General features: G+C 36.3%; 1 protein-coding gene across 1 annotated transcript; it reads right to left on the bottom strand.

Moving 5' to 3' along the window:
* Positions 1 to 2421: 2421 nt before the first annotated feature.
* uba2 (ubiquitin-like modifier activating enzyme 2) lies at positions 2422 to 17107 on the bottom strand. The gene is made up of 17 exons (XM_007237976.4): positions 16869 to 17107; positions 14062 to 14145; positions 13890 to 13960; positions 12846 to 12910; positions 12637 to 12737; positions 12007 to 12128; positions 10977 to 11044; positions 9834 to 9955; positions 9618 to 9717; positions 8020 to 8171; positions 7700 to 7793; positions 6858 to 6970; positions 6508 to 6663; positions 5564 to 5660; positions 5067 to 5172; positions 4850 to 4989; positions 2422 to 3804 (listed from the first exon to the last, which is right to left on the bottom strand). The coding sequence occupies exons 1-17, from the start codon at positions 17007 to 17009 to the stop codon at positions 3608 to 3610; spliced, it is 1929 nt and encodes a 642-aa protein (XP_007238038.3). The 5' UTR covers positions 17010 to 17107; the 3' UTR covers positions 2422 to 3607.

Here is a 17107-nt window from a genome sequence, read left to right as displayed (position 1 = left end):
CCCCTGAGGCAGGGCTGCTATAGTTCCATTACTTTGGTTCTTTTGTTTAATTAAACTCTCCTTAAAAACTACCTAAAAATAGTTAGTGCACTACTGGACCCTGTGGTGCAACCTTAGCTGGCATTTCCCCCTTTACATTACGTTTATATATTAAGTAGTTTTGAAAGCAGTATTTTTACACTTTCACTTGAGTAAAAAAGCTTGAGTTGATACTTCAGCTTCTACAGAAGTATTTTAAACCCTAGTATCTATACTTCTACCTACAGAGTAATTATTTTAAATACTTTTGCCACCTTAGTACTAACCTGCTGTATTTCTTCAATGAAATCAGTACTTTAGCGTTATACTAAAGCATGGAAACAGTTTTGTGTTTATGGTCTAATGTCCTACTTCGAAGGTTGGCTTTAGAAGCTCAATATGGTCTACAAATCTAATAATAAAAATGTGCTAATAGTAACTCATCCAAAATATCAGTTGGGTTTAAGTAATGGGATTTTGGAGGCCAAACATAAAAGAAAAAGTGGAAAACAATATTGATTTTTTTTCCTTCAATAAAACTATAGTTCTGATACAGTTTCTAGAACAAAATTTGTTACATCTATTATAAATCCTTAAAATATTTACAGTTATGTTTTTTACAATTAGAAAAAAACATGAATGAACTGCTTACTGAATTTATCAGATTAAATATTGATTTTGGCATCGATATTGGGTCAAAGAAATGGGCTTCTATGGGTTAAGAACTAGTAATCTAGGGCACTATACTCATATCGGAACAAGGCCCGCAGCAGTCCATAACATAATCTAGCTTGTTCTCTCGAACATTCCTTTAAAATTTCATTTAAACTTGGTTTTTGACTGTATGTTTATCAGAATTTGACAGAGAATAATTAAAACATTAGATTTTATTCTAATTTGGGGGACAAAGCCAGCAGACATTCTCATCCTAATCCTGTATCTGAAGTGAGCAGTTAAGAGAGGGAGCTGTTAGAGAGGGAGGGGGAAGGGGTCCAGGAGTGTAAACCAATCAGCGCTCTGGGTTACAGGGGCGTCACCATGAAGATCTGCTTACGCAGGTCCATCGCTTGTTTTCTAAATCCTGGTCCTAAAGACCCCCGTTCTGCACGTTTCAGTCGTTTACCCCCTTTAGTGACCGGTTATTTCACCTACTGTCCCTCCCTGATCTGAGACAAATGCACAAATCTGTATAGAGTTATATATATGTTAGATTTATCTGTATAGAACAACTGAAGTTCATATTCATAAAGGTTTAAGAGCTCAGAAATCAATATTTGAATATTTTTTTCACAGTTTTGATGCATCTTGGCATGTTCTCCTTCACCAGTCTTACACACTGCTTTTGGATAACGTTATGCCTGCACTCCTAGTGCAAAAGTTCAAGCAGTTCAGCTTGGTTTGATGGCTTGTGATCATCTGGATTTTTTTCCAGAGCTGTAGCTTGTAAACACACTCAACATTAATGCAGGGTTTCTGTAATAATGTAAATGCTAACCCAGGTTACAAGCTTGTGTGGCCTGTATTGTAAGCCCAACTGGGACTGGGAAATTTTAGTCCATTGGTTTGACACTATATGGCCAAAAATATTCGCTGACCCATCCAAATAATTTACATCAGGTTCCATTCACTTCCATGGCCACAGGTGTATAAAACCAAGCACCTAAGACATGCAGACTGCTTCTATAAACAGTCCAGTTGTAAAATTTCCTCACTACTAAAAATTCCAGTCAACTGTCATTGATATTAAAACAAAGCAGAAGCATCTGGAAACGACAGTAACGTCAGAGAAGATGAGGAGTATAGTGTGCAGAGGCCACTAACTTTCTGCAGAGTTGATCTGTACAGACCTCCAAACTTTACGCAGCCTTTAGATTGTCTCAAGAATGATAGAGCTAGAGAATTCATGGAATGAGTTTCCATGGCTGAACAGCTTCATCCAAACCTTATATCACCTAATGCTATGCAGGCAAGCAGATACCTTGGGCAATATAGTGTGTGTGAGCCCAACATATGGATGTCAGTGAAGAGACCAGTCTAGGCAGTAGCTAGAATTGTGATAAAGGTGGAGGTTAATTTGGAAAGCCAAACAGAGTCCCACCTATGTTAGCCTCACATGAGAATGTTGACTGGGCAGGGACTTTTTTTTTTTTAAATGATATTATGTAATTTATTTATTATCTAATACTATTAATGTCTGTCTGTTTTTTTTTATTTAAGGCATAGTAACCAATGTACCAAATGATATAATACTATATTATTATATCTAATTACTATAAGTGTATTACAATGCTATGAAACTTGAACATTTATTATATCTTTATATCTTTTGTGTAAGATCCTAAAACCTGACATGAAGCAGTGCTGAAACAAAGCATGGCCATTCAAACCTTCCAACGCCCAAGGGAAAGTTAACTGTTGCTTGATGCAACAAAAATATAAACAGAGGCTCTCAGCCTTTAATTACAAACACTGTAAACATGTGATAAAACACACCAGTACAACTGTTGAAAAAGCACCCTTTCCGTCCTCATATTTTACACTGAATTCATTCATTATAATGTTCTTCATACAAGGGCATAAAAGAAGGAAAGACAACAAACATCTTATCTGACATCATCAGCCATGGACGTGCCAACTAGGTAATAGGCAACAGCCAACCGAGCACTTAGATGAACCCTTACATTGTTGACACACTGAAGGCTGGACTCTTGACCTCACGACATAAACATTAGCCCACATGTTCAGAAAAACAGGGTGTTTTCATTCATCAATAAGACTTGCCTTGAGCACGTACAAGAAGCCCTCAGTGCAATTACGATAACGCCTTTACGCAAGGTCAAGTCACAGCCAGAGCACAGTGTTCTTCATTCATCATTATCTGTTCTTTCAGGTGTCTTCCTGTTTGGTTGAGGCAATTTCTAATCCCAGCAGATTTGATCAGATTACTCTGATTCAGTTAAAACGATTGAAATTAATAAACAGCTAAATGGGAGGATGTGGTGTGCTGAATAAAGTACATGTGTAAACAATTGGATGATTCAAGCTTAGCAATGTTGTTTTAAGAGAATAAAGAACACATGAATGCCTTCAAAATGTATTTAAAAAAAAAAGATTACATATTTTTTTGTTTGTTTAAGATAAACTTGCTGAACGGATGGAATTGAATTTTTTTTTTTTTTTTTTTGATAAATGAATTGTATACTGTGAAATGACTGCCCGCCTTACTGGTTTTATAGAAGTTTACAAAAACACAATAAATATATGGAACATTTTTTTTTCCATAACCATGAAGATGAAATGCACCGCGTATTCAATTCAGCCAAAATATCCATGATGTGTTCGCTGTTGTAAAAAAAATACAAAGTTCAGGAAGCTCTTTAGCCTCCTAAAAACAGTCCATGTTGACCACACCCCCAGAATCTGTTTGTTTTGCTCTGAAGAGGACAAAATATATACAAGAAGAAGAAGTAGAGACATCCATCCAGCTCTCAGCAGTTTTTGTACAGATATATTTACATATGCTTGGTAATGGGAACAGTATCACAAAAATAACAGAAGCCCCTCTTGAGGGAGAGAAGGCTAGAGGACGCTAGTCTAGAGCGATGATGTCATCATCGTCGTCTGCAGACTGCTGGTCAAGGCGTTTGCGCTTGGACGCGGCTTCACCCGTTTCTGCGTCCTGGTGCTTCCTCTTTAGGCTGCTGGTCTCTGTGGAAACATCTGCAGTGCTGGAGGACGGTTCTTCATCAGAGTCCACGATGAGGAGGTCATCTTCTTCAACCACAGCTGGGGGTAAAAGAGGGGAAGGGGGAGAAAAGAAAAGATGTTCATTTAAATTACTGTCATTCCCTCTTAAGCATCCCATCATATCCAACTGGTACATTCTTATATTGCACTATTGTCTTGTGTCTCTTAAATGTCTATATCTGTGACCTTGTCTAGTGTCTCTTTCATTCTAATATTATGTATACTTTAAAATACTCTCAAAATAGTTTTATTTTCTGGGACAATATATTGGCCTAAAATTAGTTATTGTGACAGGCCTATTTACATTGACAGTGGACAATAGTAAAAAAAACCTGCCCATGGTGACACTTTGCCAGTTCTACACTAAAAGAGCATAAGTATTGGGAAACTCCTCTTTATCTTTTTTGCTTAATATAAATTTTAGGTCTTCTTTCAAACACCTAGCCATGCAGTCTGCATTACACACATTAGTGAAATAATGGGTGTCTCTAAAGAGCTTAGTCAGTACCACTGTGGTATTGTAACAGGATGCCACCATTGCAATAAATCAATCTGTGTTTTGTTTTCCCTCCTAAATAGTCCACCATCAACTATGAGCTGCATTATGAATAGTAGTGGTGTTGACTGGTGGTCTGGTGACTCAATAATTGCAGTTCCCAACCAGCACAAATAAAAATAATATTAAAAAGAGCTTCTGTAGGTGTGGTACTAAGTGGTATTTAACTGGAGGATCTGCTAGAGTATGCAAATGGTGGACAGGTGGATGGCAATAAAATCTGAAGTAGTTTGAACTTTGGACTGTTCTTTGCTACAGGCATTTTTAAGCCTTATGTTTTCCAACCCTTGTCTTGGAGGACCACCTGTCCTGCACATATTAGTGTTTATCCCATTCAACACACCCAACCCTGTTTATGATCAGGCCCTTCCTGATTGAGTAGCTGAGTAAACAGCTGTATGCCACAGAGGGTTTTCCAGGACCATGTAAGGTTGACAGCAACAAACTGCAAAACCCTGGGAAAAGCTGCATTTCTGATCTGATTTTTAGTTGTGTACGTAAGTTTGTAACTAAAATATGAAACTATACCTTTAGATGAGGTAGAGGGCTGGGCGGAGTCTTTGTTGCCATTGGTGATGCTCTTCTCCTCCTCTGGTGCTTTAGAGGGTGGAGCTTTGTCAGGGGCGTCCCCAACAACTTCAAACTCTACATCCTTTGGCAGTTCCTCACTGATGCACATGCATAAGAAATAGTCATTTATTTATTTAAAGATTACAAAGAAGATTTACAAGAAACAGTCCCTTACCTGTGCAGTACATTAACCAGGAGAGTGTAATCCTGGAGGAAATCATCAGCTTGAAGGCGGCTGCCGTTCCGAATCCCAAAATCTGACAGCATCTTGCCGTTGTTTGCTGCAAACCAATAACAGAAAAGATTTTCTACAGGGTTTTTTTTTCACACAGACCCCCACCTGCTCTAGGAGAAGATAAATATAAACAAATTGCAGACAAATTACACTACTGGACAATAATTTTACAACACCCGCATTTCCTTTCTTTTATTTTTTGTCATTTAAGTATTTAGGTTTGGTCAATAACCGGAAATAATACAAAATCCATTGTACAAATGTTAAGGTACACTGCCAGGGCCTTTTAAAGAAAACTAAACTAAACTAAACAAAGAAAAAATATGAAAGATTTTAGTATTGTAAAAAAACTATAAATTTAAGGTACAATATGTGGTGCTGCTTTACACATCATTTAGGTGAATCTTTACACAGATTCTGGTGAACTGCAGTCTCACCTTCTGTCTCTCCTTCCTCTGAAGAGATGAGGATCGTACCCTTTCCATCTTCTATCTGCACATCAGGGGCCACCATGCCAAACTTTTCCTTCAATATCTGACAAAAACAAACAAACAAACAAACAAAAAACAGAGGGGTCAATAAAATTAAACACATTCTTTTAATAGTCTAACACACATATCAGCAATGTATTAGTGCTGACCTGCCAAGCACTCCCCTACTCAAAGTCGAAAACACAACCCCCTCAACCAATACAATATATCGATAATTTGTGTCTTTTGATGATAACGATAATAATAGCAATACAGCAACGATAGCAATATTCTGCATTATTAAAAAAGGTTTTTGTAAAATCTTATTTTGTACTAGCCTGTGCTTCTTAAAGAATGATAACTTGTTACTAACTGTATTAATGGAAACAAGACTTCTCATTTACTTGAAACTAACAAAAACATTAAAATCAACCATTTGCAACCATTTGACCACTGATCAGATTTTCTTAGGTGTTAATAAAGTGGGTATTTAAATATAAAAAAGGAATCCGTGTTAGTTTGGTAAAATTAAATTATATTTATATTATTGGTGTTATTACTTAACAATATTTTGTGATTTTTTTCTGTATTTAAAATTATTTATTGGCAGACTACTGTATTATCATATTACGAAGTAGTTTTAAATTAAATATTTTAATGTTTCTGAATTTAATTGAGAGCTATAATAGGTGATAAATGTGTGGGTCTATTAATGAGGTTAAATTAGATACGTTATTGTAAATAAAGCAGAAACCTAGGTTTAAGCTGTAATAAGTAAAAGTCAAGCTATACTCTGGCCATATACTAAAATTTTATGATCCCAAAAATATCAAAATATAACTAGTTAACTGTTCACATTTCTGAATCTCATTTTAAAATTGTACACTTTCACAGATGCACGGATTTCTTACTTTATCTTGTAGAGCCTGTACAATGGTTTTATGCACGTTGAGTTTGACCGTTACTTCAGGTTTGCTGGCACAGACATAGCAGTTGGGATTGGGTCGGTCAAGGGCACACGGGACCAGCAGCTTCTTCCTGGGGTTCGGCTGCTTATTCAGGAAAATCTGTAACAACAAAACAGACAGGATATAACTCATGTCCACATCAGTTGCCCTCAGTTAGAGTCCTGAAGACTTGTGTGTCCTATTTTGTGTCCTGATTTTACCTAGCTGCAGGTGTATCACTGAATAAAAATAGCAAAAAAAAAAGAAGATCACTAGTGGCTTTTAACTGGAGCTTTAATGTGCTTTTCTCTCACCGTGCGGCACTGCTGGATGTCCGAGTTCAGAACTTTTAGTGCCTCAAGCACGATCAGACCGGCAATGACAGCATTAGTGGTGGCGATGGCAGGGATGATGTTTCCAGCCATGGCTGAAGTTGGAAGCAGCAGACACACACAAACACAGAGACACAGATTAAGCTATAGTTAATGTATAGTTATAAAAAATGGTTCAGTTTGATTTGTACACTTCATATTACTGACAAAACAAAAAAACGAAGCCAAAAACCATAGAACATATATACATATAAAAACATATAGATTTAAATAAAGCCTCAACCTACTGTAAATAACAATTTCATAATATTCTAAAAATGAATGTAACATGAAACACATATTTCCACAGAAAAAACATACAATAAACTAAAAAAAAATAATAACTAATAATAATAAATAACTAAAAAAAAAAAAAAAAAAACCAAAAAAAAAAAAACTGTGAATGTGTAAGCACATGTATGTGAATGCATATGTATGTAAACTTAATAAGTACGTATACATGAGCAACAGTAATAGTAAAGGTTACAGATAATAGCCAATAAATAAATAAAAATTAATTAATTCATTCATTTTTTATATTTAGTTTATTTATTATTAACCTAATGAGACCTATTGTTATTATAGAGGCAACAACATAAATGATATAAAAATTACAGCTACAACAGATTCATTTATAAGATGGCTGTTCCACATTTTTAAACAGACTTGACTGGATTAAGTCTGGCCCAATGAACCATTTTAAATAGGTAAATATTAACTCAGAGTTAAACATTACCAAAACAGACAGCGGCAACAGTTTCCTCGCCACACACACACACACTTACATTTGACGTCAAAGCGGCTTTTCATGTTCATGCTGAAGATATGCATGCGCAGGTTAGCTGCTGCAGTCACAAAGTCCATGGCTGGAGGATCATCCTGGCAAGCAAAGACAGCGGAAAAATTAATGTATAAGAACAATCCAATAAGCAAGCAAAATATTTTACAATAATCGGTTAGAATTTTTCCTCAGACTGCATACAATAAAATATAGCACCAACAATGCAGCCTAGCCTTGTTCTTGTTCATAAAAACTCCACTTTGTGGGTTTTTTTTTTTTTGTGGGTTCCCTTTTTTTTTTTTTTTAAGAAACACAAGACTATACCTTGTCCCAGACAAGTTCAGCTCCATCCCCTTTGTCTGCCAGCTGGGATCGGAGGGTCTCCACACTGTGCTGAAACAGCCTGGAGTATCCACCTACATTAAGCACCTGCTGATCTTTCAGCCCTGTTCCACACCCCTCATCCTGTGGGTTTGCTAATAACACAAAAAAACACACACACAGAAAAACAGATCATCAGCCTGGTAGTAACTTAATATTAAGTTGTACAGAACAAAAAGGTCTCACTCCCTTAATCAATATCTGGAAATAATTTGAGGTTTTACTATTATACAAATCAATTTTAGTTTGAGCCACATGAGCCATATTATTATCCACCTAATAGCCTTCCCAAAACTGAGCTACCAAGTTGAGAACCAGACCAGAATTGAGAACTAGGGCTGGGGTTAGAGAGTTCCAGTCAAAAGTTTGGACCTTAAACTTTTTTTTCATTGTTTTTCCCATCATTTTAAAATGTTTTGCATTGTAGAATAATACTTAAGTCATTTAAACGATGCAAAAAAAATCTAAGTAACCAAAAGTAAACAAAAAAAAAAAGTGTTAAACCGTAAGGTTTTATATTTTAGTTTAAATTTTACGCATCTCTTTCATAGAAGAAAGCTTCACACATCTTGCCATTTTCTCAGTCAGCTTTATTAGGTAGTCAGCTGTGCTGAACTGGTTAAAAGTGAATTACTTGAATTTCTTGTTCTCTTAATGTGTTTAGGAGCATCGGTTGTAAAGTTGTGAAGAGATAGAGTTGGTATACAGTGAAAAGCTATATTTAAGTAATGCCCTAATCCATATTATGGAAAGAACTACTCAACTAATTACTTAAAGTTCCGTCACTCCAAAAAACCTCAAGAACTTTAAAAGTATCATCATCAAGTGCAGTAAAGACCATCAAAACATTAAGATGAAACTGGTTCTCATCAAAACCATCCCAGTAAGGTGTCAGAATTACCTCTGTTGCACAGAATACGTTCCTTAGAGTTACTAGCCTCAGAAAACACAAGTTAACAACACCCCAGGTAAAAGCGCCTAAATGCTTCACAGCATTTGTTTGTTTAACACTTTTATGTTACTACATGATTCCTTATGTGTGCTTCCATAGTCTGCATGACTTCAGTATTAAAGTGTTAATTTAGAAAGTGTTTCCAGACTTTTGAATGGTACTCTAACTGATGTGATCAATTACAAAAATACACTGATTTGCATAATAGGCACTGGCACACTGCAAAGATGGTGGCATCCACTAAAAAGGGTCTGTGTCCCAAACCACACATTGCTACAATAACAGTGCAAGAAAATAGTGCACTACCATTAGAAGTGTATTTATTAAATGTGGCATTGTAATTAAATTGGTAAACTGTAAATATGTGTAGTTTGGGATACAGGAAGGGATTTTACAGGAGAGAAAGATGCACAACTGCTGCTATGCCAAATCACTTAAAGAGCATGCATCCTGATTCACTTTATCAAGAGGGCAGCATATCAGCGCCCTCCTACGTGTAGGAAGCAAGACCGAAAAAATTCTCGCCAGTCCAGAAAATTCTGAGGATTAGATGAGTGATTGCTGCAAAGTAGAAAAGCAGGATCCTCACCAAGTTGCAGCATTTCAGCCCAGTCCAGGGGTACTGGGGCTTTCCTCTTCTTCCACAGTTTATCCATAGTCAACAAATACATGATGTCATCTTTGAAGAGCTGCAACAGAACAATTAAATAATCATCATAATTATATATTTCAACAAGACAAACAAAACAAAAATAAATCAACACTAAGCACATGTATTAACACACAAAATGAACCCACTACTCACCTTGTTGAAGAGTTTGACAGGGTCATAGCCTGTGGAGCGAGCCCAGTCTTTGGTAGAAACACGTTTGATATCTCCATCCTGATCAGAGGCTGTAGCTCGTGCGGCTGTGTCTTCAGGATTCCCTAAAACACAAAAACAAAAATGTTATCAAATAACCAGCCTACTGTCCTCTGTGTAATGGAAATTGAAAAGCTTACATAAAACTCAGAGCTTTAATCCAGCATAAATAGAAGTGTGTTTAGATGTTATAGTATAACAACATTAATTTCAGTTAATTTAATTCAGCATAAATCTGTAGTGTGTGTGTAGCTTCTACAGCCTGACACTAATAACTATCCTTTATGAACTATCATGGTGGGGGTGTCTAGATATCTACCATATCTAGACAGCAAAGTAAAATCATTCTAATATCAAACATCAGCAATTAATTAATCTCAAAATACAGTTAACATCCAAGCTAACAAGCTCCAATCCTTACTGCTGAGTTTGGCTGTCAGCTAGCATTGATCCGCTAACGGCATTCTGGTGTTCTGAGGTCAATCACCAAAGACAGGAATAAATTAAAGCAATAATCCACACATCATATCAAACTCCAGAACTTTCTAATGTAACCAGAACAGTGCTGTCCAACATCTGTTATCAAACTTCAGCCATTAATTCAGCTCGAAAACAGTTAGCTTCGCCAGGTTGCTGATAGAAAACCCGCCAAAATAAAAGCCCTAAACCTGAAAATATTAATGAAAAATGTATACATAAAATAATAAATAACATACTTTTTTATTTGGACTAAGTAAGCTTTTAATCAAAATATTGACTTATTTTAAGCATTGTTAGCAGGGCCGGTATTTTTTTTTTATTACAGATCAACACATTTCAGTTATTAACGTAAAAACATATTGGAGTGTAGTTACTTTTTAAGACGTATTTGAGTAATGTTGAATCTCCTGAAAATAACCTCGTCATCTTCTATAATAGTTCTGTAATGTTTAGGTGAATAAATTTGCAGCTATGAAAAATTTGTCTAGTCTAGACAGCTTAGTGCTACTTGATAAAGAGGCTATCCTGTGGCCTACAGCCATCATAAAACCAAAATACCTCTCAATCTAGGCTATTTCTGTGAAAATAACTCCTTTATCCACTCACATGCAGCCTCAGGGTCAGCCGTGTCTGGGGACACCTCCTGATCTGCATCCTCTTCTCCAAAAAGCTGACTAAAAAACACAGCATAACAATATAGTCAGTGATACACATGTATCAGTCAGGATACGAACCAAAGTCAAATAAAAAGAAAATTTCTCTCCTAACAAGCAGCATTTATACACAGCCCTGTTTTTCATGCAGTCACACTTTACTGGGCAGGAATTAAGCCAACCTTAGTCATAGACTATGGCCCAATCCCATTTCTCATTTGTACCCGTACACCTTGTTTTCAAGTGTAACTCTGTTCCAAGGGGAAGGGGTTAAAATCCTCACCCTTAGAATTAGGACAACCCTTCAAGTACAGATTTGTAGAGGTGGAGTGCTACAGTTAAGCAACCTAGGGGTGCAGATGGGGCAGCAATTTATTATTATTATCCATTCTTTAATTACTCTGTGATGGGAAGCTGAAATTAGCTTTTATTAACTTTTATTTTTCCTATTCCCCTTTAAATGCTGCAGCTTTTGCCTTCTGTTGCATCTATCTAAGGAGAAACTGGAGAATTAGCTAGCTAACGATTGAGACAAACTACTAGCCATTGTTTATGCTTGTTAAACAGAAAACACCATAAAATGGCATTGAAACTACACATTAAATAAACTATGGTAATATAGTGGTTATCAAAATGTTTAACAAGGAAATGCCCAAATTTGTGTTTTTTTTTTTTTTTTTTTTGGTCGCTTGTGCCCCCATCTTGCCAGTGATACTTAGCTCTCTGGTTGGAGTTTGTCTTTGAAAACCTGTTTGAGGGGCCATGTAGCCCTAACATTTCCCGCTACCCCTCCAGCCTAACAAGAATCTGGACACCCTACACTACACCCCATGCACATGCAAAACAGGAGGGTAGAGATTGGGCCTTTATTTCTCCCCTCATCCTTCTTTATCTTGCTATGTTTTTGCACCTGAATTTATAAGTACCCTAAAGCCTCAAACGAGATCCCTTTAAATAAAATAAACACTAAACTAAACACCTACTTAAAGAGGTATTTGGCCCACACAATGCAGTGGATGGGTTCAGACGGGGTATTGCGTATAGTGCAGCCAGGGAAGGTCTTCTGTGTGGGTTTAGGTTGGCACTCGTAGCACTCTGTCACTCCCTGTGGATGGAAAAAAAAGGTTTCAATAATTCACAAGTTTTCGATGCGCATGTGTGACCTTTGGTCCAAATAGAAAAAAAGTTAGTTGGTCTTAGTGGGTGGAAGGCACATCAATGTTTATATACATGGTCCCATACTAAGCAAACACAGGCTAAAATTATTTTAATTCAACATCAATGATAGCAAACGATGGAATATATCTTTCAGTTATTAAAACTTACTAATACCAGGTAAAATATAGCAGAAATATAAATCAGATAAACATGCATGCCCTTATACTAAAATCTTCATTCTTATAAATGAATCCATTATAATCATTAATAAAATAATTCATTCATTCATTCATTCATTCATTATTGACAAGCTTATGCACAGTATAATGTTGCTGGACCATTTTTTCAGTCAATATGTATAACAACAACAACAACAAAGATAAATAAAAACTAAAAAACATTTAGCAGAGACACTGACAACATGAATATTCATGAAAAACATGGGTGTGTCTTACCTTCTTGATCACAGTGACCTGGCCGAGGTATCCTGCTGTACCACTCTCGATTAGAGGAATATCAGCAGCCAAACACATCCTGTTCACATGATTGCGGGCCGCTGGGTGGGATAAACAACAGCAATAAGTGTCATTTAACTAGGAATCAAGTGTGCAATGTAAAAGAAGTGTAGCATGGTTCAGAAAAAAGGTTCTAAAAATCTGCAAACCTCTGTTATCCAGGGCATTCATGACCAGCTGGAAACTTCTGAAGAATTCCACATTGTAGTCTGGGCTACAAGGAAGTGAAAAAATGTCTTACATATACATTGTAATATTAAAAATAAATTCTCAAATTTGTCTTAAAGAGCAAAAACGTGATTGTTGCAAAACTGCACCTTGCGATACATGTACTAAAGGTGTAACGGTACAGAAAATTTACGATTCCGTTTACACCTCGGTATAAACCCCACAATTAGGTATGTTTTCGGTATGGTTGGTGAAAAAAAAAATAAAGAAGCTGGGCATTCTGTATAGCCTTACTTATTAACTTCATAATAACAATGGAACATTATTATAGGCATGTTTTGCTTTTTGGGATGGAACATTGGAACGGGGCACTTTTATTAAATGTTTAAACAAAGGTTCTCTCCTAATGTCATCATAAGAGGCTTCAGCTTTTGGATCTTGTTGGAATAAACAAACACTGAGCATGATGCTTTATTAAGAACAAAAACAACACCATTACTTTAACTATTTAAACTACAATTATATACACATAACGTTACACTGCTAATACATAGAGCTGGACAATATATCAATAATGTAGCGTATCGTGATAAATTCTCTCATTCTATCAACAATAAGTGTACTGAGATCAGTGCTTGAAGAATAAATACGCACCTGTACATTTTGTTACAGAGTGTGTAAAAAAATCCTGTTTAATTGGAAGATGTGCAACAAAAATGAAATATAAACATTTTTAATAAAAAAAAAAATCAGATCCCTCAGCTCTATAAGTGAATGATTACGTACCCCAAGGTCGTAGCTTTTGTACTGTTCATATCCGTATCAGAATTGTCATGCATCGACCGAAATTAAGAAATATATTGTGATATACATTTTTGCCCTATTATCCAGCTCTAGGCATATACTATATACACCAAATAAAATATTTGCTCTATAAATTAGCTGTTTCCTGACCAAACTTAATTTTACTAATAACTAACTACTTGTAACCTTCAGTGACACACAGATAAGCAAAATATACTTACTTCATGATGCTGTCATGGTAGGCTGTTATATTGGCAGATGGACAGAAGCGAAGAACACTTTCTTTGGCAACCTGAAACAGAATCAAGCAGCATGTTATTGTTACCACTCTACAGTCTGAACACATAAAATAAACAGTAAAGAAGGTATCTCAGCAGGTTAATAGAGCTGTACCTGTGCTTTGGACTTGCCCACATGCTTCTTCTGAAAGAGGAACTGCCTGTTGAGGTTGCTGACATCAATCGTGTCCAGGTCGATCTATATCAGCACAGACAGAAACAAGAACAGAGAAAGAGATTTTAGACTTCTGACTGGAAAAAAAAGTCTCTGCCAACACCCTAAAAACATCCATTAACTGGCAGACCTACTTCTAGCTGACATTTTACTGACAGACTGAGCTTCAGTCACTGGATTATCACTGATCTTTCCTCTGTATGAAGGCAGTGCCTCAATTTAATCTTTCACGTTACCTTGTCGTATTTATGTACTCATGCTCTGTGCTCGTTTCCTCTAAGTGGTTCCTCCCTTTCTTGGTTTTTCCTCATGCTCTTATGTTTATTCCTGGTTCCTTTCACTGGTCCTTTCTCAAGTTCCTGCTCTAAACAAATTCTGTACAGATTCTTTAAACAAAGTATGAGAACTTGTGTAAAATATGATTGTAGTTCATCAGGTAAAGATTGTAATAAAGTAATCAAAACTATTCCAGTTTCATTGTAAAAGATGATACATCAGAGTAAGTTGAGCATCCCTAAATTGTGAAGTCTACTGAAAGCATTCTGAAATTGTATTTCAGGTGGGATGTCTACTAAACTTAAGAAATATTCTATTGAAGAATTAAGAAAAACATCTGGAATTATTTAGTAAACAAAACAATGTTCAAAAAAATCAGGATATGTTTTAGATTTTAGATTCTTCAAAGTAGCACTTCTTGCTTAGATGACAGATTTGCAGATTTTGGCATTTTCTCAGTTAGCTTTTTTCACCTGGAATGGCTTTCAGTTAACAGCTGTGCTGAACTTGTCAAGAGTTACTTAATTGAATTTCTTGTGCTCTAAATGGGTTGAAGGTTGATATACACTGAACAGCCCTATTGAGAAATGTTCTAATCCATATTATGGCAAGAACTACTCAACTAAGTACAAAAAAATCAATCAGTCAATCTGAAAAAATTCAGGAACTTTAAAAAGTAACCTCAAAAGGCATTAGCAAAGATAATCAAAAACATTAGGATGAAACTGGCTCTTATCAGGACCACCCCAGGAAAGGAAGACCAAGTGTTACCTATAGGATAAATTCATTCATCATTAATTTCAGAACGGCTTTTGATTTAATAAGTCCACTCGCTACTGGACTCAAAAATTTATCTATTACCATGCCTTAACCAGTATACTGGCTACAGGTGTAGGTGATACAAAACCCTTATTCTCTGCAGTAAAATTAGTTATTTACACACCAAGAAATTGAAGGCTTTGCAATCTCCTACAGGACACTTGCAGGTTTAAAAGCAGATGTAAAAACTAGACAGTCATAATGAAACAAAAGGTTTGAACTGGACATGAACTGGTTGATTTTTATTCAGGATTTGTATTGATTTAAAAACAAAATTAGGAAAGAGACAATTTTATGATTTTATTCATTATATTTTGACAGTTGCAGATTTACTATGACTATTTTCCTATATTTTCTGTTATAATTACAATTATGATTTTCAGTCATGTTTATTATCAAACAAGAATGCTTGAATAGAAATCCTCAAGATGTAAGGGTGTAATATCAGGCAGGAAATTAACAAAAATCCTGGGGCTTTTCAATCAAAAGTTTGACGTGAATATTTTAGGATTTTTTTACTTTTACTACATCCTCACTTTGAATGAGAAGGTGTGTCCAAATATTAGACTGTTTCTGTAGGTTTAGATATTTGAAGGCAAAATCCTATATTGACATACAGGAAAAATATGCTTATTGTATTTTATAAAGCATTGAAATGTGTGAGAAATATATAATATATAAAATATATTATTGTGTGAGGAAGATGGCTAGCTGGCTTCTGAATGTGATTTTGTGATGTGTATTTGTAATGGTATTTTTTATGGGTAATACTGCTGTCCATCCTTATTCTTTCTCTATGTGAACTGAGCTTGAGATAATTAAAAACAGAAGAAGCATGGCAAACACTGAGAAAACAAAAGTGAGCACAACGTCACTGGAGAAACCCTAGCTTTAGCTATGAAGATCGTCATCACAACCTGTGGACTTCATCATCACATCTGCTCTCCCCCCTTCTTCTTTTTTAAACAGAAAAATGACCGGCACTAAAACGTGTAAACAAACACGGCGTGCATAAATAACCTGCATAAAAACAGAGTTTAAACAACACATGCAGCTATTTAACTTCCTGTTTTAATAACTAAATAAATCAGCAGAGGCTTGAATCACTCACTGAGCATCCTGGCTGTTTAACTTACTAACGCTAGTTAGCTAAGCTAACAGCTAACTTAGCTAGGCTAACACTGCAGCTGCTAACCAGCAACAGACAGGGCGAATATTCACTCTGTACAGAGACTTTAGGAGGCTAGTTTAACACTTTAAACTGAGTCGTTCAAAAGAAATCACAATTCAAAATGTTATTTTTGCATTAACATTTGTTTAAGGCATTTATTGCACTTAATAAAGCGGCTTTAGTTTAGCTTAGCATAGTTAGCTAGCTAACGTTAGCTAGTTAATTCAACACAAAGCATGGCGCCAGAATAGTGAGCAGCACATTCAACACAAGCTTAGCTAATTTAATAAAATAAATATATAAAAACTACAACAGCTGCTGATCTTTTATGAAAAGCAGTCGCTTTAAAAGGCTGCTAAAGAGTCGTACAGGCGTGTGCTCCGACTTTAAACAGCTCTGGTTTGAGTGAGGGAGGCCCTGAGCACAAAGAGAGGCAGCGGAGGGAAGGAGGCGAGCCGCTGGCTCCTCTCTCTTAACCTACCACTTCAATGTTTTTGAAGCCGGTCAGGACGAGATTTTTCAGCAGCTCGCAGCCGATTCCTCCAGCTCCCACTACCAGGATCTTACAGGACGAAACCGAGTCAGCGAGCTCTTTGCTGAGAGGTCCTACTAGCTGCACCATGGTTCAGGTTAAAGCGGCTGGTTAGACACGCAGGATTTGGCCGGTAGGTCCACACACACTAACACAGCCCGCTCCGGCTGCTAGCGAAGAACGAACTG

The sequence above is a fragment of the Astyanax mexicanus genome, chromosome 10 (genome assembly GCF_023375975.1).
Source record: "Astyanax mexicanus isolate ESR-SI-001 chromosome 10, AstMex3_surface, whole genome shotgun sequence".
Taxonomy (NCBI): domain Eukaryota; kingdom Metazoa; phylum Chordata; class Actinopteri; order Characiformes; family Acestrorhamphidae; genus Astyanax; species Astyanax mexicanus.
This window is presented reverse-complemented; position numbering and strand designations above follow the sequence as displayed.